The following is a 24,372-nucleotide window of genomic DNA, read 5'->3' on the forward strand; positions in this document are numbered from 1 at the left end:
ACAACAGCAACCACTACTACTACCACCGCCACCTACTACTACTACTATAGACCTACACCAAACTGAAAACAAGTTAATAAAATAAATTAATGAAATTAGAAGTAGAGATGATTAGAGACAAGCAGAATTAGACCGTCACAGCATGCAAAAAACAAACCCATTCTTGTGCTATAATTTACAAGGAGATAATATAGATGTGATATATAGTGGCCTGTGGTTGAATCCCAAAATATTGCCACTGATTAAACAATATCTCAATATATTTGGTTGAAGCATTGATTTTTGTCATCTACATTGCTTCATATGGCTTCTAATACCAAAAAAAAAAAAACAGAATTGAGAAGAAAAAAACAGCCCCTGGGCTGCCCCAGCTGTTCATTGGGCTCGCTTCGCTCACTAGGTTCGCTTCAACTGAAGGATAATCACTGGGCCCCCCATTGTAGAAATGGGCCCCTGTTTTTCCCAGGAGGGGCCCTGTGGGCCCCTTGACCTGCAAAACAATCTGAGTCTCTGTAACCTGCATGTCTTTGGACTGTGGGGGAAACCAGAGCACCTGGAGGAAACCCACGCAGACACGGGGAGAACATGCAAACTCCACACAGAAAGGCCCTCGCTGGCCATGGGGCTCAAACCCAGACCTTCTTGTTGTGAGGCGACAGCGCTAACCACTACACCACTGTGCCGCCCCTACTGAAATTCTACAATGATATTTTTTTAAAAGACTTTTCATCAACATGCTAGGCTAATTTCATTACCCACAATGCTCACTCCAATATTCCGACACCAGATTTCTCAGTAACATTACGTTGAATATTACGAAATAATGCTGGAATTTAAAAAAAAATAAAAAATAAAATACAGCAACAACGGAACACCCCCCCCACACACACACACACATTATCACCTTAACACATCCCAAATATTTCAATATAGACACATTCAATGTGTTTCAGGGTGGAGTTTTCGTTGAAGTGCATGTTAATGAATTATTACCATTCTATTAGATTATTTCATTTGCATGCAAATGTACTCATTACCATGACTGCTCCCTAGCAAATATAGCTTCCTCTGGGCGGCATGATTAGCACTGTCGCCTCACAGCAAGAAGGTTCTGGGTTCAAGCCCAGTGGCCAACAGGGGCCTTTCTGTGTGGAGTTTGCATGTTCTCCCCATGTCTGTGTGGGTTTACTCTGGGTGCTCCGGTTTCCCCCACAGTCCAAAGACATGCGGTTAGGTTAACATGGGGCAGCTATGGGCTGAAGTGCCCTTGAGCAAGGCACCTAACTCCCAACTGCTCGCCGGGTGCTGTCGTATAGCTACCCACTGCTCTGGGTATGCGTGTGTGCTCATTGCGCACTTGTGTATGTACATGTGTGTTTTCACTGCTTCAGATGGGTTAAATGCAGAGGACGAATTTCACAGTGCTTGAGTGTGCATGTGACAAAGGCTTCTTCTTCCCTACCCTTTTTTCCCTCTAATCTAAAATAAAATCTTAAATACATCCAGGCCTATTTGGCTCTGAATCTATGAGAAGCCTCGACATATCACCTGTAGCTGCCACAAGTCCAAAATACATGCACACGTGCTAGTCTAGAGTTGGTTCTGATCAGTTTGTCATTTTGGGGGATTTTTTCCTTTAGTTTACAGAACCGGGGACAACATAAAGGCCGGTTTCACCAGAATAGAAGGAGAAATTTGGCAAATATGACAAATTTTAAATAAATAAAAAGCTGACTGCACCTTTAAGTAGCTCCTCCTAGAACTGCCACCTTATTGTGGTGGAGGGGTTTGTGTGCTTGAATGATCCGAGGAGCTATGTTGTCGGGGGCATTACGCCCCTGTTAGGGTTTCCCAAGGCAGACAGGTCCTAGGTGACAGGCCAGACCAAGAGCAGTTCACCAAAACCCCTTATGGAAATAAGAAAAAAATCAAGGACTCTGACGTTGCCCGGTATGGCGCAGCCGGGGCCCCACCCTGAAGCCAGGCTCGGGGTTGGGGCTTGTATGCGAGCGCCTGGTGGCCGGGCCTTTGCCCGCAGGGCCCAGCCGGGCTCAGCCCGAAGCGGTGACGTGGGCCCGACCTCCTGTGGGTTCACCACCCACAGAGGTAGCCATAGGGGGCCGGTGCAGTGTGGATTGGGCAGCAGTCGAAGGCAGGGGCCTCAACGACATGATCCCCAAACACAGCGGCTAGCTGTTGGGACATGGAATGTCACTTCGCTGGGGGGCGGGGGCTGAGCTCATGCGGGAGGTTGAGAGGTATCGGCTAGAGATAGTCAGGCTCACCTCCATGCACAGCTTGGGCTCTGGAACCCAGCTCCTCGAGAGGGGCTGGACTCTCCACAGGCCTAGACATTAAGCATTTACTACCGGTGGCCCATTGGAATTGAAAAGTTACTGGCCCAAATGGAAAATGTGGTGGCCCAAATGCGCACGGTACCCGAACCACGGCTACCACAGGCAGCCGCTGCAAGCACCACAGGTGCTTGCACAAAGAGGGGGGTCCGGGGGCCCTCCCCCAGAAAATTTTGATTTTTCAATTCATATTTGTGCATTCTGGTGCATTTTAAGGTGAAATTAATTAAAATAAGATTATTCATATTTTGCTAACATTATTATATCTTTATTGTTTGTTCACATTGATATTTTATTGTTTGCATTTCTTGTTCTATCAATTTCTTAGTTACATTTAAAAATTTCCTTTGTTCTTGTTCTCTGTTCGTTTAACACATGCTGTTGATTACTGTTTTACATTAACAATTGTTTGTATAAGTTTTAGAATAAGCTAAGTTTTGCCTCACCATGCAACTAACTTGTTTATAGAATAACGTGGGGTTTACATTAGACCGTATCAGCGGATCATCAGATTAACGTTTTTAAAACGATTAGCGTGCACACAGCAACGCCAATACACGATTTGTGTGCACACAGCAATGCCAATACACGGATACGCTCGGCTCCGCAGGCATCCTGCGCTCCAAATCACTCCGCCCTGAACAGCGAGTGCCCTCTGGAGGGTGCGCACTCCGGCCCTGCGCAGCTCACAGAGCGCGCAAGTGGAGCGCACGAGCAGTGATTTGGGACTGAGCCGCTGTGTGTGTGATCTCAGTGCATGTCGGGCACGCGCGTCACTTACCACTTGCAAGTGGAAGGATGGCAAGCCTAAAGACAATCATAACTACACAATGGGCAGTATTTGCATCAGTATTTGCAGTATTTTCATACTTTTATACTCTTTAATGAAAGGTGATACAAGGCGGAAGTCCGCGCCGTTTTTCAGCAGTCGCGTCACATGACCAACGGCAGCGAATCAGGAAGGTGGATGTCACAGTGACGTTGTCCAATGACGACGCCAGCTAGAGCTCAGCACAGCGTATCCGCGTATTCTCAATGTTTACACAGCACCGGACCAGACACGATCTGGATTGAATACGTGGACCCTGGCGGATTACCGTTTCCCGGCGTTTCCAGGCGTTTTAATGTAAACGGACAGTGCATCCGCGAAGAAAACGAGACAGATACGGTCTAATGTAAACTAAGCTTTGCCTGTAACCCACCCTGTGTGATGTAGACATATTTCCCTTTTTTGTCATGGTTTCAACTTTGGCTCATATATTCTCAACATTGTAGATATTGAATTCTCACCACTGTAGATATTCTTACAGAAATACAATGAACTTTTTAAATACACCTTTATATAATAGCCACAAGACACACACAGGCCAGTCCCAAGTCTGGATGAAAGGTGAGGGTGGCATACTAACCCTTATCATGCTGGATTTAAATGGGCATTTTTATTGCCCAGGAAGAAATTTTATTTCTTAATTAATAAAATATCATGACAATCACTGACAAACCATACATTTCCTGAAAGGATGGACTTTGGGGAATAATCTAGTGAGATTTTTGCAAAGCCTTACCTGCTCGGGGGTGATTTATAACCCTAATTACCTGCTAATTAACAGGTATGCTCAGGTGAGCCAAAAAGGGGTGAAATGTTATATATTTTTTAATGAGACCAGATATAAACACCAAATTTTCAGGATATGCCCTTGGGGGAACTAGTAATACATTTTTGCAAATTCAGCTCATTTGCATAAACCATTGCCATGGCAACAGCAGATACCCTAGCAACTGGGGGTATACTGGGTTTAGCATGGTCTGGTTGTACCAGAGAGGGTCAGAATAGTTATTTTTGTTGTAATGAACTAATGTAGACCTAGTTTGGCTATTTTGATGAAATCTATCATCTTTGGATATTTGAATAATATAATATATGGGATCAGATCTAATTTACCACATTATTTTATCTGTTCTATTTCAGTCATAGCAACCAACATTTATACTTCTTTCTTTAAATCACTAAAAGTTGATACACGTGTAGCCATATTTCTTGGCAGTGTATCCTGAAATTTTGATATTAATATACAAAGTCTGAAAGATTTTACACCATCTGAAGCTAAAGCGCGTGTGTTGAAATGCTGTTTTACGATTTGGCGAGTTGTAAACCGAGCGTGACATCACGCGTTCTGATTGGCTGCCGAGTTCAAAATGAAGCCGTTCGTTAACACCCGATAGTTAATTTATGCACAATCATATTTAAACTGTTTACCTGGCCTTTGGCCAGGTTGGGGAGCGTGGAGTTTGAACATATTTCTATTTGAATTTCACCATTCTGATGGTCTCCTTGCCGCAACCGTCTTTGTCTACAAGATGCTATTTTCCTGCCAAAATGACACTTCCGAACAGCGCCGAACATCTCCGAAGATGCACGAAGACGACACACTCCTGCCGCGGAGCGGAGCGTGACGAAAACAAAGATGGCGGACCTCGTATCGAAAAGGTGCATTTTACGAACAATTTCTTCACAATTCTGGGTAAAATATGAGGAATAAAATTTGTTAATTTGTATCGAAAATGTACTGGCCTGCCCGGGCCACTGTTTGGCCAAATTTAGTGGCCCGAACTGGCCCGAAAGACGTAAAAAACACCGCCGGGCCATCGGGCAAATGCTAATGTCGAGCCCTGCTCCACTTCTCTGGAGTTGCCCATGGTGAGCGGCGGCGGGCTGGTGTGGGCTTGCTTATAGCTCCCCAGCTCAGCCGACATGTGTTGGAGTTTACCTCAGTGAACAAGAGGGTCGCCTCTCTGCGCCTTCGGGTTGGGGAGAGGGCTCTTGCTGTTGTTTGTGCCTACGGGCTGAATAGCAGTATAGAGTATCCAGCCTTCTTGGAGTCCCTGGGAGAGGTACTGAGAGGTGCTCAGACTGGGGACTCCATTGTTCTACTGGGGGACTTTAATGCTCACGGGGGCGACGACAGTGACACCTGGAGGGGCGTGATTGGGAGGAACGGCCTCCCCGATCTGAACCCGAGTGGTGCTTTGTTATTGGACTTTTGTGCTAGTCACAGTTTGTCCATAACAAACACCATGTTCAAGCATAGAGGTGTCCATAAGTGCACGTGGTACCAGGACACCTTAGGTCAGAGGTCAATGATCGACTTTGTTGTCGTTTCATCTGATCTCTGGCCCCATGTCTTGGACACTCGGGTGAAGAGAGGGGCTGAGCTGTCAACTGATCATCACCTGGTGGTGAGTTGGATCCGCTGGCGGAGGAGGAAGCTGGACAGACCTGGCAGGCCCAAACGTATGGTGAGGGTCTGCTGGGAACGTCTGGCCGAGCACTCTGTCAGGGAGGTCTTTAACTCCCACCTCCGGGAGAGCTTCTCCCAGCTTCCAAGGGAGGCGGGGGACATCGAGTCTGAGTGGACCATGTTCTCTGCCTCCATTGTCGATGTGGCTGTTCGGAGCTGTGGCCGCAAGGTTTCCGGTGCCTGTCGTGGCGGCAATCCCCGAACTCGGTGGTGGACACCAGAAGTAAGGGATGCCATCAAGCTGAAGGAGTCCTATCAGGCCATGCTGGCCTCCGGGACTCCTGAGGCAGCTGACGGGTATCGGCAGGCCAGGCGTGCCGCAGCTCGGGCAGTTGCGGAGGCAAAAACTCAAAACTGGGAGGAGTTCAGTGAGGCCATGGAGGAGGACTATCGGTCGGCCTCGAAGAAATTCTGGCAAACCATCCAGCACCTCAGGAGGGGGAAGCAGTACTCTGCCAACACTGTTTACAGTGCGGGTGGGGAGCTGTTGACCTCGAATGGGGATATTGTCGGGCGGTGGAAGGAATACTTCAAGGATCTCCTCAATCCCACCATCTTGTCTTCCATTGAGGAAGCGGAGGCTGATGACTCAGAGGTGGACTCTTCCATTACACAAGCCGAAGTCACTGAGGTGGTTTGCAAGCTCCTTGGTGGCAAGGCACCGGGGGTGGATGAGATACGCCCCGAGTATCTCAAGTCTCTGGCTGTTGTGTGGCTGTCTTGGCTGACACGCCTCTGCAACATTGTGTGGCGGTTGCGGACAGTGCCTCTGGAGTGGCAGACCGGGGTGGTGGTCCCTCTTTTTAAGAAAGGGGACTGGAGAGTATGCTCCAATTATAGGGGAATCACACTTCTCAGCCTCCCCGGGAAGGTTTACTCCAGGGTACTGGAGAGGAGAATTCGGCCAATAGTCGAACCTCGGATCCAGGAGGAACAATGCGGTTTTCGTCCTGGTTGTGGAACACTGGACCAGCTCTATACCCTTCATAGGGTGCTTGAGGGTTCATGGGAGTTTGCCCAACCAGTCCACATGTGCTTTGTGGATCTGGAGAAGGCATTCGGCAGTGTCCCTCATAGTATCCTGTGGGGGGGTGCTTCGGGAGTATGGGGTTCGGGGCTCTTTGCTAAGGGCTGTCCGGTCCCTGTACGAACGGAGCAGGAGTCTGGTTCGCATTGCCAGCAGTAAGTCAGATCTGTTCCCAGTGCATGTTGGACTCCGGCAGGGCTGCCCTTTGTCACCGGTTCTGTTCATAATTTTTATGGACAGAATTTCTAGGTGCAGCCAGGGGCCAGAGGGAATCCTGTTTGGGAACTACAGGATTTCATCTCTGCTTTTTGCGGATGATGTTGTCCTGTTGGCTTCTCCAAACCAGGACCTTCAGCATGCACTGGGGCGGTTTGCAGTTGAGTGTGAAGCGGCTGGGATGAGAATCAGCACGTCCAAGTCCGAGGCCATGGTTCTCGACTGGAAGAGGGTGGCTTGCCCTCTTCAAATTGGTGGAGAGGTCCTGCCTCAAGTGGAGGAGTTTAAGTATCTCGGGATCTTGTTCACGAGTGAGGGAAGGATGGAACGTGAGATCGACAGACGGATCGGTGCAGCCTCCGCAGTGATGCGGCCGCTTTACCGGTCCGTCGTGGTGAAGGAGCTGAGCCAAAAGGCGAAGCTCTCGATTTACCGGTCAATCTACATTCCGACTCTCACCTATGGTCATGAGCTTTGGGTAATGACCGAAAGAACAAGATCACGGATACAAGCGGCCGAAATGAGTTTCCTTCGCAGGGTGGCTGGGCGCTCCCTTAGAAATAGGGTGAGAAGCACAGTCACTCGGGAGGAGCTCGGAGTAGAGCCGCTACTCCTCCACATCGAGAGGAATCAGCTGAGGTGGCTCGGGCATCTCTTTCAGATGCCTCCTGGGCGCCTCCCTGGGGATGTGTTCCAGGCATGTCCCCCCAGGAGGAGGCCCCGGGGAAGACCCAGGACACGCTGGAGGGACTATGTTTCTCAGCTGGCCTGGGAACGCCTCGGTGTTCTTCCCGAGGAGCTGGCCGAGGTGTCTGGGAAGAGGGAAGTTTGGGCTTCCATGCTCAGACTGCTGCCTCCGCGACCCGGCCCCGGATAAGCGGAAGAAAATGAGATGAGATGAGAGACCTTTAAGCAGGCTGAAAGCTAATAACAGGGTCCAATATTAGCACCAGCCACTTGCAAAACATGAGTTAAAATCTACGTTTGTGATTAAAATAAATGCAGTCAGTCACCATTAACGGGTTGCTGAATCAGGCTGACTTCACTATAAACTTTCATCCCTGTGACACACAAGTTGACGGATTACATTTCACTATTCTTTAATTGACCGTCGCTGGCCACTGTTGCTATAAAACAGTTATTCCATGAAATCGAGTCGTGCACGAGCTGATAGCCAATGGCTATAAGCCATGTACGATGAGACTGAGTGGAATAACTGTTTTATTCTATCCACATTCACTGGATTTTCAGAAATGGAGTTGTATTTTTCTTTTTTTGCAAAGTCGGTAAATAAAAAAAAAAACTTTATACAAAACATCCAACAAAATCATTTCCACTTAGAATGTAAACAAACCAGCGAAATGACAGCAGCAATTTGTGGAAAATGCGATAATTCTTGAACTAGACAGAACTCGACACCAACGGCATTGATGGGGATGCCTCCACCTGGTAGACTACATGCCTTATTAAGTTGTGATCTGGGGATGGACATTTGACCTCACAGTAATCTTGACCTGTTGAAATTACTTGTATTAGCCTTGGAGATATTGTGTTTACAAGGTTTTTGGACAGACATTTGACCTCACAGTGACCTTGACCTTAGACCTTTTGATCTCAAAATCTAATCAGTTCATCTTTGTCCCCAAATGCACAAATGGTGAAAGTTTGGTGAAATTCCTTTCATTAGCCTTTGAGATATCTCGTTCACAAGGTTTTGGGACGGACGGACACACGGACGGATCACAAGGTTTCGGGACGGACGGACGCACGGACGGACACACGGACAACCCGAAAACATAATGCCTCCTGCACCTTATGGTGGCGGAGGCATAAAAATAAGATATATGTTCTTACCATCAAATACTTTTATTCCATGTTTTGTTGCTTTTTTGGGGATTTGTTTTCGAGTAGAGTTTTTATTTCATCCTCGGTTGGTTCAGCAACACGCTTGGCCATTTTGTTTTTCTCTACTCATGGTATATGAGATGATGGCCTAGTAGTAGAGTAGCCAATCAGAGCACGCGATTGCTCATATCCAATGAATGTGGATAGAATAAACCTTGATACAAGACACAAGGTTGAAAAATATTTTGGCTGGTAAAATATATATGCTATTTACCAGCTGAGAGGTCCATATCGTGAAATACCGTGACCGAGGTCTTGAAAGTACTGACCGAGTCCCTCTGGGCCGAGGTCAGTATTCAAGGCCGAGGTCACGGTATTTCACCATATGGACCAACCTTAAGCTGGTAAATAATATATTTATTTTTTTCTTTACCAAATTCTAACAGAAAACAAGAGCGCCCGAAAGGGAAAACCAAGCCGAGCCGCCATTTTGAATCCTCATTCACGGCTGTAATGCATATTGCTTCCTCCTCAGTATACAAGTGCACTTCCATGGCAGGAAAAAAAAAAACCCTACATTTTGCCGCCCATGTAGTCCTCTATTTATACAAATAGGAGTCATTCAGGATTCAGCCATGTTTTTGCTCAGCGTTAGCAAATTACAGGTTTTAGCTTTCTCCTGAAATGTTTTATTTTATTTCTTCTTCCTCAGGGTAGTAAAACTTGTTTTCGCTGTGAACACTGTCGTTATCGCTATCCATGATGTAAAATTAATGCCATTTTCCTGAGAAATGCTGGCAAAAAATAAGATTTTTGATAATCTTATAAATAAATCTTATAAAAAAAAAAAAGATAAACGTTGACAAAAAATTCTACTGTTTGTTGTTGCGAACGAGCAAGTCGCCAGAGGTCCGTACCGTCGGATATGGACCCACTCGCCAGCCAAACAGAGTGCAGGATTTGGACCGCGAAGAAAAAAATATATATATAAATTTTTTTTTTTTCAGTTTAATCAGCCATTGGCAGAAAGTTAATTTTGGACCCTGGTTAATAACATACGACTCTTCTCACTATTGTGTGTGAGCAGCAGGCAAGCATATGTACGTCCTCTTAAATACTCCGTAGACACGACCCTGCCCAGATGTGCAGGATGAGGCAGCTGCCGTATTTTAGCCAAGCACCACTTGGCATATGGAGCATCATAAAGCTGATCCGTGCCACAAAAGAGAGCCGATATTCCCAAAAATATGCTGAGGACCAAAAATCGAATACAGAAACAGAGAGGCTGAAAGCTGTGGCCAAGAGTGAGTGAGACTGTAAAATAGAGACATCTGTTTGGGGTGAAAGCACCACTGCTGCACAATTTCTGCAGTTTTGTTCTCGTTTGCTCTCCAAAAGACACATCACACCAAAGCTCTGATTGCATCCGGCAGCTGGTTCGCAGCCAGAAATCCAGCATTCAGTCTGCTTGTGCAAAATGATCCTGTGATATGGGCCAAATCAGCCTGCCAGCATGCGCTCTCCTACTCTTATTAATCTGTCTAATTCCTGTGCTAGGAACACCGTTGTTCTTTGCCATACTGATACATTCCTGCTTTAGATGGGGGGTTTTCTACCTCCGTCTTTTGCCAGAACTCTGAAGAAAAGCCTTTGTAAAGGCTTAAGACAAGAATCCCCGTGCAGGAGAAAAGAAGAGCCTCGGGCGCTTGTGTGAATGGCTGGAGTGTGTGTAACTGAGTAGCACTGCTGTAAAGGGACAGAGCCTGAGGCAGTGTGCTCGGGGAGAAGCTCGAGAGGGTGAAGGAACAGGACCTCAGTGCTCACGCTCTTTAAAGTCGCCTGCAGCTCACTGCATTCATTCGATTGTCCACTATTTTAGAGCGCTTTCACCCAGAGCTGGGAACTGGCAGTTTGTTTACACCGAGCTCTGAGGGACCCGCTGCAGCATTCATTAAACACCAGCATCAATGTTTTCAGAAAGTCCAAAACGAACACTGCATGGACTACCAAGCCAGAAAAACCTGCAAGACAGAAAAAAGTCCCTTCAGGACTAGAAATAGAACAGTCTAGTCAAGCAGATTTCCAAAATAACATTCAGTGCACCTTAAACTTTCACTTGTATATAAAATATACAATATATAGCGTATAGTTTTCATTGTTGAAACGTGTCTTGCATAAATATTCACCCCCCCCACTGAACTTTTCCACATTTTGTAGTGTTAATATCAATTTCCATACACTGCTGAGTTTATTAGAAAACATACCTAAAAACAAACAGCATTAAGAAGACCAAGAAGCTATCAAAATAATTCCTGGATGATGTACATCACGGTTTGGATTTTTAAAAAATCATAACGTTTAATCAGAATGTCAAGGACGTAGTAGCTCATTTGGCCTGCCATCAAAACAACCATGATGACCAAAACATCAAAGAGAACTGAAACGTGACGATGTGAGAGACAACCAACCTCCATGACAAAGTGTTTACAACAGGAAAATCAACAAAAGACTAAATTTTATTCCCCAAGGGAAGATCTACCCAAAACATCCATCAGGACTGAATTTGCATGATAAACGAGAGAGGAGATACAATTCTAGTCTGAAGAAAATGTGTTAAGTCGACCTAATTACTAATTTCTTAGCATAAAATTGACAGTACAACGACCACGTTTTGTGCAGAAGGTCGAGTTCTTTCAAATAAAACAATCAGGGCTGGGTTTCCTAAAAGCCTCTTAACACCAAGAGCATCTTAACTAAGAGAGAGTGTTCATTGTGATGCTCGCGCTACCATTTAACGATGATCTTTGTGCTGTGACGCTTTTGGAAAACCCACCCCAGAACTGAAATCCACTGAGAACTGAGGGAGGAGATACGATTTAACAGAAAATAAACAAAAGTTGTAAACAAATTGGTTACAACAAGAAAATCAAATAAATGATCAAGTTTTGTTCCCTGAGGGAAGATCTATCCAAAACATTGAGCAGAACTGAAATCGGGTGAGAACTGCGAGAGGAGATGCAATTCTAATGAGAAGTCCCAAAATTCGTGAAGTTGACCTGATTAGCAGTTCGTTAGCAAAAATTTGACAACACAATGACCAAGTGCTGTACAGAAGGATTAGCTCTTTCAAACAAAATCAGAACTGAAATCCATTAAAAGGGAGGAGATACGATTTAACAGATAATAAACAAAGTTGTAAACAAATTGTTTACAACAGATCAATCAATAAACAACCAACCAACCAACCAACCAACCAACCAACCAAGTTTTGTTCCTCATGGGAAGATCTACCCAAAACACCAATCAGAACTGGAATCGGATGAGAAATGCGGGAGGAGAGACAATTCTAGCGAGAGGCCTGGAAAATTCGTTAATTTGGCCTAATTATGAAGTCGTTAGCAAAATCTTTGACAAAACAACAACCAAGTTTTGTGTGGGGTAACAAGCTCTTTCAAACAAAACAATCAGAACGGAAATCCGTGGAGAATTGATGGAGGAGATATGATTTAACTTAATTGTGGATGATGGATGGACGGACGCTACACCATGGCAATGACTCATCAGCGTTACGGTCAGATGAGCTAAACATCTCACAATGCACCCTTAAAGGTCATAGGCAACGGTTTTAAATTTTATGCACATTTGAAACTTTATATGTTAAAAAACCCTCTGTAATTTTCTTCTGGTCCCAAGAGGTATTGTTAATAAGTAATAAGTTAGCGCGGATCGTGGCGAATTTCTGTTCAGTGATTTTCATGACCACTCGGCGCGTGACGTCATTTAAGACAAACAAACCACTTGAGTTGAGTCCACTTCCATTTACTTACGTTGCCGTTCGGCTTGAGTGCAGACGTGCATTCAGGAATTTCCAAAGATAAACTATGCCTTATTGTTGTGCAGTGAACTCTAACAATGGGACCGGTTCAGGAAGAAGTTTTTACCTTTTTCCGAGAGAGGAGAAGAGGCAGAGAGAGTGGATTGGCTTTTACCGGAAGAGGAGAAGAGGTGGAGCGAGAGGATTGGCTTTTTCTGAAAAAGGAGAAGAGGCGGAACGAGAGGGTTGGCTTTTTCCGAAAAAGGAGACGAGGCGGAGCGAGTGGGTTGGCTTTTTCCGAAAGAGATGAGGCGGAGAGAGTGGATCGTGCGCGTGAAGCCAGGGGGTTGGCTTTTTCCGAAAGAGAAGAAGAGGCAGAGAGAGTGGATTGTGTGCGTGAAACAAAATCAAGCAGTCAAAGAAGAAACGGAGCAGCAATGCTCAAGCAAAAAGGAGAAGATTGGAGGTAAACATTTTTACTTTTGCTTGCAATTGACAAGTCAAGAATCCTGAGGGATCCTGTACAATCATTGTGGAAATGAGACAAAGGGATATTTCCTCGCTCAAAGTAGGCTATAAATAGTATAATGCCGCGGATGGCAAGCTAATGTGGCCTACCGGCGCACTGTCAAGTAATCGTTCCCTATATCCACTAGGGAGGACGGTTTAATTATTCTTCAGAAGGGCTCTTATTTAGTATTATGACGAAAGTAAGAATTTATCATAACTACCAGGGTAAATCATTTGGGCGCTTGTCTTGTTGAGGTCCGGGGTCACCGCGATCAGAGTCGGCCAAGTCGCTGTCCGATTCCGAGGCCGCACCATCAAACCAGTGAGCCACATTCACCGATTGCTTCACAACGGCCATAGGTTCATACATATATGGTTTCACCTCTCGATATTCAATTTGGAGAGTTCCTACTTCAAAATCGCTATCAGACATTTTACACAACCTCTCATGACCAAAGTCCGTACACGTGTGCTTGGTTCGCAAGTAGACACAGAGCTGCTCCCGGTCTGTTTGGCTTAAATGACGTCATGACGACTGCGCCCTGGCGGTGAAAGTGCGCACAAGTGAGATGTAAACAAACCTTCGGAAATTGGGCAAAACAGTATATTTTAACTGTTTTATTCAGTTTAAGGGTGCAAATTAAACACTAGGAAGATTGAATTCTCTTTTTGGGTCGTTCTTCTTGACAAAGTTGATATTCTACGTTCCACCTCTGACCATTGCCTATGACCTTTAAATCTGCTGTTCAAAAATGGTAAAATATGGCACACTAACACTTTAAAATGTGTAGGGTGTGAATACATATGCAAAGCACAGTTTTTGATCTTTTAAATGCACAACTTCATCGATTTTATTCAGTCCAATTTTCCCCTTTTAACACACAGCCTCGTCACTGAGCTTTTATCCTGTTCAGTGCCTCTACCTTCTGATTTTTTTTTCTCTGAGAGAGGAACTTCACAGAGTTTTCCCATGTGCTCCACTGGATTTAGCGTGACCCTTTTGCTCATTCCGTGTGAGTAGCCAGGAGAATGAGCAGCAGGATTAGACGCATGACTGCGTGTGTCGGCGCTGTGGGGAATGAGCTGCTAACCCTAAAGCCACGATAATCCCAGTGCTGTGCAGGTCTCTCTCACTGGGGGGTATGGGAGCAGCTGATCGCGCTGTGTATTTACTGTAGGCCAGCATCATTCTGTGGATTACCATCAGCTGAAAGCAGTCTAACAGAGGACCGTGAAAGAACTCGAGTGTGTCTTCTTATGCTGCTTGGTCAGTTTAAGTTGTTTGGAGGAAAAATAAAATAAAATTCCTTTCCAAAATTACAGTTTGCTTTACCAAATGCACTACTTCTAGGTGCTGGTTAACTTTTTAAAGGGATAACGAATTTTCTCCTCTCTTTGGAAACCTATTTTTTTTAAAAATACAATAAAAAATAAAATAAATAAAAAAACATTTGGATGGAACCCTAGAAATTCTGGCACTCTTCAAAAGACTGAGCAAATACTTTTTTTTTTTTAAACTAACTTACCTTTCCTGTGGTTAAGCCTTTAATAAGAACATCTTTAATGAATAACCTGTTATCTCTCAGAAAAATACATGGCAAAGTTTTGGTACCAGAGTAGGGCATTTAAAAGAACTTCAAACCAATTGTGGGGGATTTTTTTTAACTTTTTTTTTTAATTGCTCTCAGTCTCCAAAAATGATTGCTGCTTTTGACTAGGCTACTTCCTGTATCTCTTCTATAAATACCAGAAATAAAAAGCACATAAGGAGAAGATAAATGGATTTAAAAATCTATTCTGACACTTTTTCACAAACAAAATTTAATTTTTGCAAACAAAAATCAAATCAAAATCACAATATGCGTATTACCGTCATTACCGTCTCCTGCCAAGCTTCGAGAAACTCGTCCAAAAATTGTGAGAGGAGTTGATGTCAGAAGGCGAGCACACCTTCATGAAATTGTGAAAGTACAAGGTTGTTAATCAAGGGCCACAACTCTGGTAAAATGCGACCGAATTAAGCAAAATAATAATATGCGTACTACCGACATACATTTTATATGCCTTTTGCCAAGTTTGGTGAAATTCCTCCAAAAATTGCAAGAGGAGTTGATTACAGAAGGAAAACACTCATGAAATTGTCAAAATATAATTTTGTTAATCAAGGGCTGTAACTCTGGTAAAATGTGACCTAATTCAATGTAATTACAATATGCGTATTACCAACATATAACAAAGAATCTTGCCAAGTTTCGTGAAATTCCTCCAAAAATAGTGAGAGGAGTACCCTTCCCGGGATGGATGGACAGACTGAAATCGCCACAACATAATCCTCCTTCGGGCCTTTCGGCCAGCAGGGGATAATAAGTGTTTACACTTTACTGTACTGTCCATGTATTTTAATGTGCACTATACTTGTATTCCGTACATTATTTTACTGAATAAACTCATCATCATCACCACCACACTTTAAATTTTGGAGCTGTCGAAACTTTGAAGGACAGGCCTGAGCCGAGGCCAACAGCTGTAGTATATCTTAAGACATTCATACTAATTTGTATTTTTATTTTTCATGCTATTAGATTATTCTTAAGTATCCAGCATATAATGCTAATCAAAAGTTTGTACACCCCTACGCTTGCATAGGTTTTCTGAATTTTGACTATTTTCTACATTGTAGAACAATACTGAAGACATCAGAACTATGAAATAACATCTGGAACATGTATGGAAATGCGTGGTAAACAAAAAAAATGTGTTAAACAAAATGTGTTTGATATTTTATGTTCTTCAAAACAGCCAGTGTTCACCTTGATGACGCTTTGTACACAATTGGCATTATCTTAACCAGCTTCATGAGGTCGTCACCTGGAATGCTTTTCAATTAACCTCCTAAGGCCCAAGCTGTTTTTTTACATGCATTTTTTTATTTCTCTTTGCTATTTGGGCTTATTAGAACCTGATTAGAATAAAAACTAAGCATCATCTTCTGATAAGATGTACTTTTAGAGAAAAAGTATGTCCACATATGTGGATTCTTGTTCCGAATTTCTAAAAAGTGCTGTCCACGCATGTGACCGCTAAGCCCTAGGAGGTTAATAGATGTGCCTCGTCAAAAGTTAATTAGTGCAATTTCTTGCCTTCTTAACATGTTTGAGATCAAACAGTAAATGGGAAATTCTTAAGCAGAGATGCCAACATTATAAAATTATTAAAGGTCCCATGGCATGGTGGTTTGTTGATGCTTTAAACGGGCTCGTGGAGGTTTCCGGATGTTATATCCGCAGCCTTTCTCGAAATGAACCCTCGGCACGTAGATATAGCCTCCTGGGAGAAAGCCCCATTTCAGCGCTTTTCCCAGTGCGTCGTTTTGCTAATGAGAAGCATGGAGGCGGGGAAGGGTAGAGGGTGGGGGCGGGTCTTATCATTAATATTCATGACATGTAAACATGTTACCTCTGATTGGCTAACAGCACTGCGACGCTACCTCCAGTGGGTCAGAACAAGCAGATGTGGGTGTCTTACTATGGCGAGAAAGAAGGAACAAACCGCGAAGGGAAAAATACCACACGCTGACGTCATTAAGGTGCGACACGAGGAAATAAAATAAATTCAACAAATGTTTGGGTTTTTACTGAACAAACAAACAAATAAAATGAACGAGTGACTTAAAAAAAGAATGTGGGTGTCTTTGTAAAAACTGTTTTGATTGGCTATTATAACAGAGCATGCTGCATGCTTTTTGGTTTTGTAGCGCAGAGTACCTGGCTAACTGCAGGAAGCGGTTAGCTGCACAGCTAATGTAGCCATTGCAAGGCTAACGTGGCACCGATTTTAAAACACGGCAAAACGACTTAACAGTTATACACTTACTTGTTCGGTGTTTGTGGCTGATGCGGCAGGGATGCTTGGTACGGACCCAGGCTTCAGTGACAGTTGATGTGCAAAACCTGCCCTGTACTGTCCCAAGTTGTGGAAACATTCCTCAGGAAAATGCTTCCGACAAACATACACTGTCTTAGGTAGACTCGACGGCGTATTATTGGAGTAAATAAAATTAAGCCACTGCGTCTTCAGGGGCTCTCCCGTCGCCAGTAAAAACAGACTCCTTTCTGTGTTGTCACATCCATGTACAGCGCAATTTCCATGTTTCACTCGCTTGGGTGATGCCATGTTGTTGTGTCCTCTATGGTCTACTCACTACAACTGGGCAGGCAATCCATACAGTGGGTGAGAATCCAGAGGGGGGGCGTGGGGATCATCTCCCTTGCTGACGTAGTAAAGGGAAGAGCTTATCAACGCGCCGTTTTGACGCGCCATTCTCAAATGTTGGGCATAGTTTGGTTTACACATTATGAAATTTCTAGCCACTGGGGTGGCTTAAGAAGGTCAGAGGAACTCATTTTAACGTTAAAAAACCTCAGAAAGTGAAAATTTCATGCCATGGGACCTTTAAGATTGCCTTAACTTGTCAGCTCAGTGTTATTGCTAACGTATGGATTCCAAGGCAAAATGTACTGAAAACCATATTTAAAAATCTTCACCCCGATTACAGCAATGTCGCTTCAGAGAAATCTTGGTTTGAATTTTAAGAAATGAAAGTTCAGTTTTTTCTGATGCAATTCTGTTACTGACTTTTCTTTCTTCATAAAAGATTTTGCATTCAGAGTTAAACATAGACAATTTTTCTATGCTTTTTTAGGGTCAAAAGAAACCCATACAGTGTGAAATCTTTTTTATTTAAAATACCATTATATTGAGTCCTGCAACTAAAAAAGTGACCACATTTTGCTGTGAATGTTATTCCGTTACCAAAGAACTACTCAAATAGTAAATAATAAAAATACAGCAAATAGCCCTATTCCAACTAACTAAAGAGAAATGACATCCATCGTTACTTTGAGACATGAAGTGACTTTTAATTAATAAAAATAAAGAAAACCCATTGAATTAGGAGGTGTGTCCAAACTTTGACTGGTACTGTATCTAGTGCTAAAATATACAAACTATACAGCTTACATACATACCCAAACTTTTTGTAACCAAGAAATCACTAAGTGTTAAATTAATTCCACTGGCCCACTCAATACAGATTAATTTTATGAACATTAGAGCCATAGATTTTTCTCTTCCTGAATTTTCCAACAACCCTTTAGTTCCAAGCTGGCATTCTTTATAGACTAACTACTTTTGCCTTAAAATTTGGATTAAACATGTTCAATTCAAGGGAGCGGTCAAAAAGACTAATCACTAAAAGAATTCAATAACTAGATAGATACTGTGACTAAAATCACAGTAATTTGTTAGAAACCAGGACGTCTGGTCACTGTGCTCTATAGATCCGGAACGGTAAGAAATAGAGAATGACACTTAGTGGGTAAAAGTTGTGCCCTGCCACTGCCCTGAACAAAATAAAAACAAACGGATTTTTTCGATCATGAAAATTGACCGAGTTATAAGTGATTGAAAAAAAAATCCTGTTTTTCATGGGTCATTTCGGTTCGGTGATCCGGATCACCACCAAAAGTCATAGCAACGTAATTCAGCCCAGAGGTATTCTTCATGTGAAATTTGGTGAAGATTGGTTAAAAACTGCGGGAGAAACAGCGTCCTAAAATCGTTAGGAGAATAATACGAAGAAGAAGAAGAATCCTGACCCTGTGTCTGAAATCGCTCACTCGTTCACTACTCCCTACATAGGGAATTACTATATAGAGGACTATATAGTGAGTTCTCGTCTTCTTCCGCTTTATCCGGGACCGGGTCGCGGAGGCAGCAGTCTAAGCATGGAAGCCCAAACTTCCCTCTCCCCAGACACCTCGGTCAGCTCCTCGGGAAGAACACCGAGGCGTTCCCAGGCCAGCCGAGAGACATAGTCCCTCCAGCGTGTCCTAGGTCTTCCCCGGGGCCTCCTCCCAGGGGGACATGCCTGGTACACCTCCCCAGGGAGGCGTCCAGGAGGCATCCGAAAAAGATGCCTGAGCCACCTCAGCTGGTTCCTCTCGATGTGGAGAAACCATCAAGGACCGTGACGTCGCCCGGTATGGCGCAGCCGGGGCCCCACCCTGGAGCCAGGCCTGGGGTTGGGGCTCGTATGCAAGCGCTTGGTGGCCGGGCCTTTGCCCATGGGGCCCGGCCGGGCTCAGCCCGAAGAGGTGACATGGGCCCAACCTCCTGTGGGTTCACCACCCACAGAGGTAGCAGTAGGGGACTGGTGCAGTGTGGATTGGGTGGCAGTCGAAGGCAGGGGCCTCGACGACCTGATCCCCGGACACAGCGGCTAGCTGTTGGGACCTGGAATATAGTGAGTTCATTGGTAAAATGAAAAAACGCTTTCGGACACTACTCCATTGCGCTGGTATTTACGTCATTACTGTCGCACAATTAAAACGTGCCAGATCAGTCGGCTGGTGGGTTTTCAAATGTATGTATTTGTGTGATAAATACATATTATACTGAGCGTATTTCCCACATTAATCAATACAATGTACCGGCATCTTTCAGTTCTTTTAAATCAAGGCTGAATACTTTCTTCTTTGCCGCTGCCTTTTATTAAATCACATTTGAGACTTTTAATTTGATTTCTTTCAGCACGACTGCAATGCCTGATGGGATAAATTGCTTGGTTAGTGACCATCGGTTGTACACTACTTTTCGTGATGCATTCTGGGATACTTTAAGTGCACTATATAGGGTGTAATAATCTTAGCTATCGTTTTGGACAGCACTACAAAACGGCGTCCACACTATATAGTGAGCAGGAAGCGATTTCAGACACGGGGTGAGTAAAAGTAACAATTTGTGCCAGCACTGCTAGTGCAAATTAATAAAAATATAATAAATGTGATAATAGCATGTTATGATCCGACTCCCTGGCTTTCAGAAACACTGCTATATACATTGTATTTAAGCCCAAACCACTACTTTCTGCATGTTATTCATTGTTGTTTGATGGGTCCCAGTAATTCCTGACCTGACCAGAAGACTCTTAGATGCTTTGTAAAAAAATTAGTGAGCAAGTTAAAGAAATCATTTCAACAGTGGAAAGAAGTCGTGCTTCATGGATTTCTCTTAGAGTAACACAGGAAATGAGACAAGCATTTGAGGTTATATTTTTCGAGCTGCTCTTCAGGGTGAGAGAGAAAGTTCGAGAGCTCACCCCACACAAACGGGGGGAAAAAGCAGCACCACTCTGTCTTGCAAAAAGGCAGACGCAATTACATACAAACAAGGGCAAGAAAACCAATAAATATTCAAACCACTTCTTTTAATGGCCTCTTGTGTGTCTCAGAGAGCTGAGCTGCACGTTGCTCCACTTTTCACAAAGTGCACATATATTAAAGGGTTTGTGAAGTTTTGAAATGCGTACTGTGGCGAACTATGGACCAACCTGCTCGCCTGGCCTCAAAGCAAGCATGACCCATTTCTTCCTTTAATTCTTCATTCTCCAGTGCAATGGCTTCTCCGACAGCCACAAAGCGGCTCACAGCAGCGCTGACCGCTTGGCCGACCCTCTGGATGGCCCGTGAGGTTCTCTCGGTCTTCTTTAGCTTATCCTTGTGATTAATCAGGGTGGTTATCTGGAAAGAACAATACGCAATTTTGAGTCACATTGAGCATCATTTATCAATCTTTTAGTAATGTCAAATAGCCCCCCCCCCCAAAAAATAGTCCAATTAACCAATGATTCTCGTCGATGCATATGTTGATAAACATATCCAAGGCATAGCTGATCATTTAAAGTGCTGATGACACGTTTTTGACATCTTTGGCGAGGTTTTATAACATAAAAAGTAATTCCCGATGATCCATATATTAATTCACGAAGGCACCTATTTTACAAGTTACAATAAAAAACGCGGCTATTTGGCCAAATTTGACGGGGCTGCAGCACCCAGGAGACGAATGAGGAGGAGGGGCTATATGACGTCAGCGAAAGAATCTTCCTCCTCACTTACCAGTTTGTTGTTGATGCGACAGGTGTTCAGTTTGTCATTTATAGTATTTTTATTATACATTATATATATATATATATATATATATATATATATATATATATATATATATATAGTTATTATGCCTTCGCGTTGTGTTGCCGGCTTTTGCTCCAAAACCCACAAGGATGGGGTAAGTTTATTCAAGTTTCCCAGAGATCCCGAGCTGCATGCGAAGTGGGTGAAGCAAGTCAGGTGCACTCGTGACAAGTGGGAGCCCTCACCAACATCCGTCCTGTGCTCTGAACACTTCGATTTGGATTGTTTTGACACCCTTCCCAGCTTAAAAGAATCTCTTGGGTGTTCAGTTCAGCACAAACGTGTGTTACTACCATCAGCAGTGCCTACACAGTGTTGCCAGATTGGGAGGTTTCCCGCCCAGTTGGGCGGTTTCAAGTGCATTTTAGTGGGTTTTGAACATATTTTGGGCTGGAAAACGTCAGCAGTATCTGTTGCCAGATACCGCTGAAGTTTTCCAGCCCAAAATATGTTCAAAACCCACCAAAATGCACTTGAAACCGCCCAACTGGGCGGGAAACCTCCCAATCTGGCAACACTGCCAGTATTCCGGAGGGGGTCTACTAGTAGCTATGCCGGATCCAAAGACAGTCCTCCTGTCAGAACATGTGTTGTGAAATGACATAAGATAAAGGTACGTAGAGCTATAGATTCTACATGATAATCATAAATGTAATCATAAAGTCGGCGTGATATCAGTCATGTATTTGCTTGTGAAAGCTTGCGGCTTTCATGTAACTGCCGCCTAGCAACGAGAGGCAAAGGGTAAAGAGGGTAGGCTATCATAGATTCTATTTGGAAGAGATCAACACAATTCTAGACTCCCAGAAGAGGAAGAGCTAGCACTAGAGAGTTCACCGGCATTTTCATGCGCCATTTCCATTGAGTAGAACCAGAGTAGAACAGCCAGTGAAACGCAGCGTGTTCTCCCGCTGATGTCGCAACATGGCCGCGAGCCACGGACCCAGTTTTCTTGCGCTGTGCAATTAAAAGTTGGATATTCGCGTAACAACAGCTTCTTTTCACGTAATTATAACAGAAATCTAACATGTTTGCCATGTTGTATAGTTTATTTAAGAAATTGCGTAGAGTCATGTTCGTGTCATCAGCCCTTTAATGACACCTATAAATTTCCATAGTTCACACAGAGCTGAAATTGCCAAAATAACCAGTAAATGTCGAAAGGCAACCATAGACACAAATTAACACTCCTCCTTTTATACAGTGCCATTTGTGTTGTCTTAATTGAATAGCCGTCCTTACTCTTAATCTATGGACTTCTCTAGGATTGCTTTTTATCAAGTCATTAATAAGAAATGACTGGGTTTCACAAAATGTCCTTTAAATGCATGTGTGCAATCACACATAAAATAAATAAGCTCTTTAAACTTGACAGTGCTATCTGTGTACAATTAAGCAATATCACATGAGACGGAGTGCTGTTGTACCGAATATCAGTGCCGTTCAGGCTGTTATTCGGTCGCAGGCACTGGCCGAGTGCTGTAGCTAATCCCAGCCGTGCCGATCTTCAGTACAACAGCACAACCTTGAGTGTGATATTACTTTTATACAAAAGTTCCATAAACAAAAAAGTGGCATTTCGGACACAATATGGGCAATTATTATACATACAGGGCACTTTTTCCATGGAATAAAAACATGTTCTATTCCCTTCTGGCAGGTTTCATTCATTTGGTTTGACCGCATGCAATATTGCCAGCATATCACTTATCCTACATGTATTATGTAACTCTACCCAATGGAGAACGAGCATTGAATACACTACAAAAAACTTGAAAACTGAATTTGAGGAAAAAATTACTTAATACTAGTGAAATTATCTTACTGCATGGACAGATATTTTTACTTGATAAGACATCTTAAAATAAGTTGGTTGCAGTTGAGAACCAAGTTTAATAATCTCAGAATCGGTGTCTTGTATTCTTATAATAGGAAATGCTCGATCGTTTCAACTATTTTCAAGATATTTTCACTTGCTAAGATATTTTTTCCAGTGTATGGTTTACGATATTGCATGGTTGTCAAGACAACATGACGTCACGCGTCGGAACTGATGCGAATGTCCAGTGAGAAAGTTTTCTGCTGCGCATACGCAGAAGCATTTCTTTGTTTGCTAGAAAAGAGAAAGACGAGTTGAATACCCAAAAGGCTACCGAAACTTCATTAGTCAGTCTTCACGCATATTTACAAGCAGTGGCAAACTGTTACTGTTAGAGCTGGGACTTCAGCTCAGTCAAACCTTAGCCAGACACACCAAAAAAGCAACGGGGCAAAGGATTTTGCAAGGGATTAGCGGCAGGCTGCCTGGTCGCTCCGCTGTGTGTAGTTGTCGATGTTGATTTTAAAAGTAACTAAGTAAATTACATCAGGAAATAAATACTTAAGTCTGAGTGAAAAATACTGGGGCGAGCGTGCATGGAAGAAGAGTCTGGAGACAGAAATCTTAGCTTCTCGGGTTGTTAGCCTGTGCTATTTGCTCTCGATAGCACTGGCTTGACTGCTTTATTAACATTCGCTAATACCACTGATGAACGCTACACCGGCTGGAAGGTGACTTCACTGCCGCGCCGACTCATAGATAAGCTAGCATTGGACTTTGAGAATGCTGATACGAAGAGAGTATGTATAATAATAATAATAATAATAATAAAAAATGACTTTTTTCATCTCATCATCTCTAGCTGCTTTATCCTGTTCTACAGGGTCGCAGGCAAGCTGGAGCCTATCCCAGCTGACTACGGGCGAAAGGCGGGGTACACCCTGGACAAGTCGCCAGGTCATCACAGGGCTGACACATAGACACAGACAACCATTCACACTCACATTCACACCTACGCTCAATTTAGAGTCACCAGTTAACCTAACCTGCATGTCTTTGGACTGTGGGGGAAACCGGAGCACCCGGAGGAAACCCACGCGGACACGGGGAGAACATGCAAACTCCACACAGAAAGGCCCTCGCCGGCCACGGGGCTTGAACCCGGACCTTCTTGCTGTGAGGCGACAGCGCTAACCACTACACCACCATGCCGCCGACTTTTTTCATGGTATATCAAATATATTCCATTCAGCTAGCATGATACTGAACTCGTCTTCAATTCGTTCATTATCATGCTAGCTGAATGAAATATATCTGATATACCACTCAACGCCAGCCAAAATTATTTAAATGTTCAGTTTATTTTTGCTCCATGAGGGGAAACAGATCCCAAAGAAGCTGTACTTTACTATGCGAAAAGGAAGCCATATATAAACTTTGCCCAGGAGCACTATG

At 43.7% G+C, this 24,372-nt stretch overlaps 1 protein-coding gene across 1 annotated transcript in view; it reads right to left on the reverse strand.

Annotated features, from left to right (window-relative positions):
- Positions 1-24,372, reverse strand: part of ctnnal1 (catenin (cadherin-associated protein), alpha-like 1) — a 176,867-nt gene that overhangs the window by 69,852 nt on the left and 82,643 nt on the right. The window contains exon 2 of the mRNA XM_060942063.1: positions 20,456-20,645. Within this exon, the coding sequence (XP_060798046.1) occupies positions 20,456-20,645 (190 nt within the window). The remainder of the gene's footprint in view (positions 1-20,455; positions 20,646-24,372) is intronic.

Source organism: Neoarius graeffei, chromosome 16 (assembly GCF_027579695.1).
Source record: "Neoarius graeffei isolate fNeoGra1 chromosome 16, fNeoGra1.pri, whole genome shotgun sequence".
Classification (NCBI taxonomy): domain Eukaryota; kingdom Metazoa; phylum Chordata; class Actinopteri; order Siluriformes; family Ariidae; genus Neoarius; species Neoarius graeffei.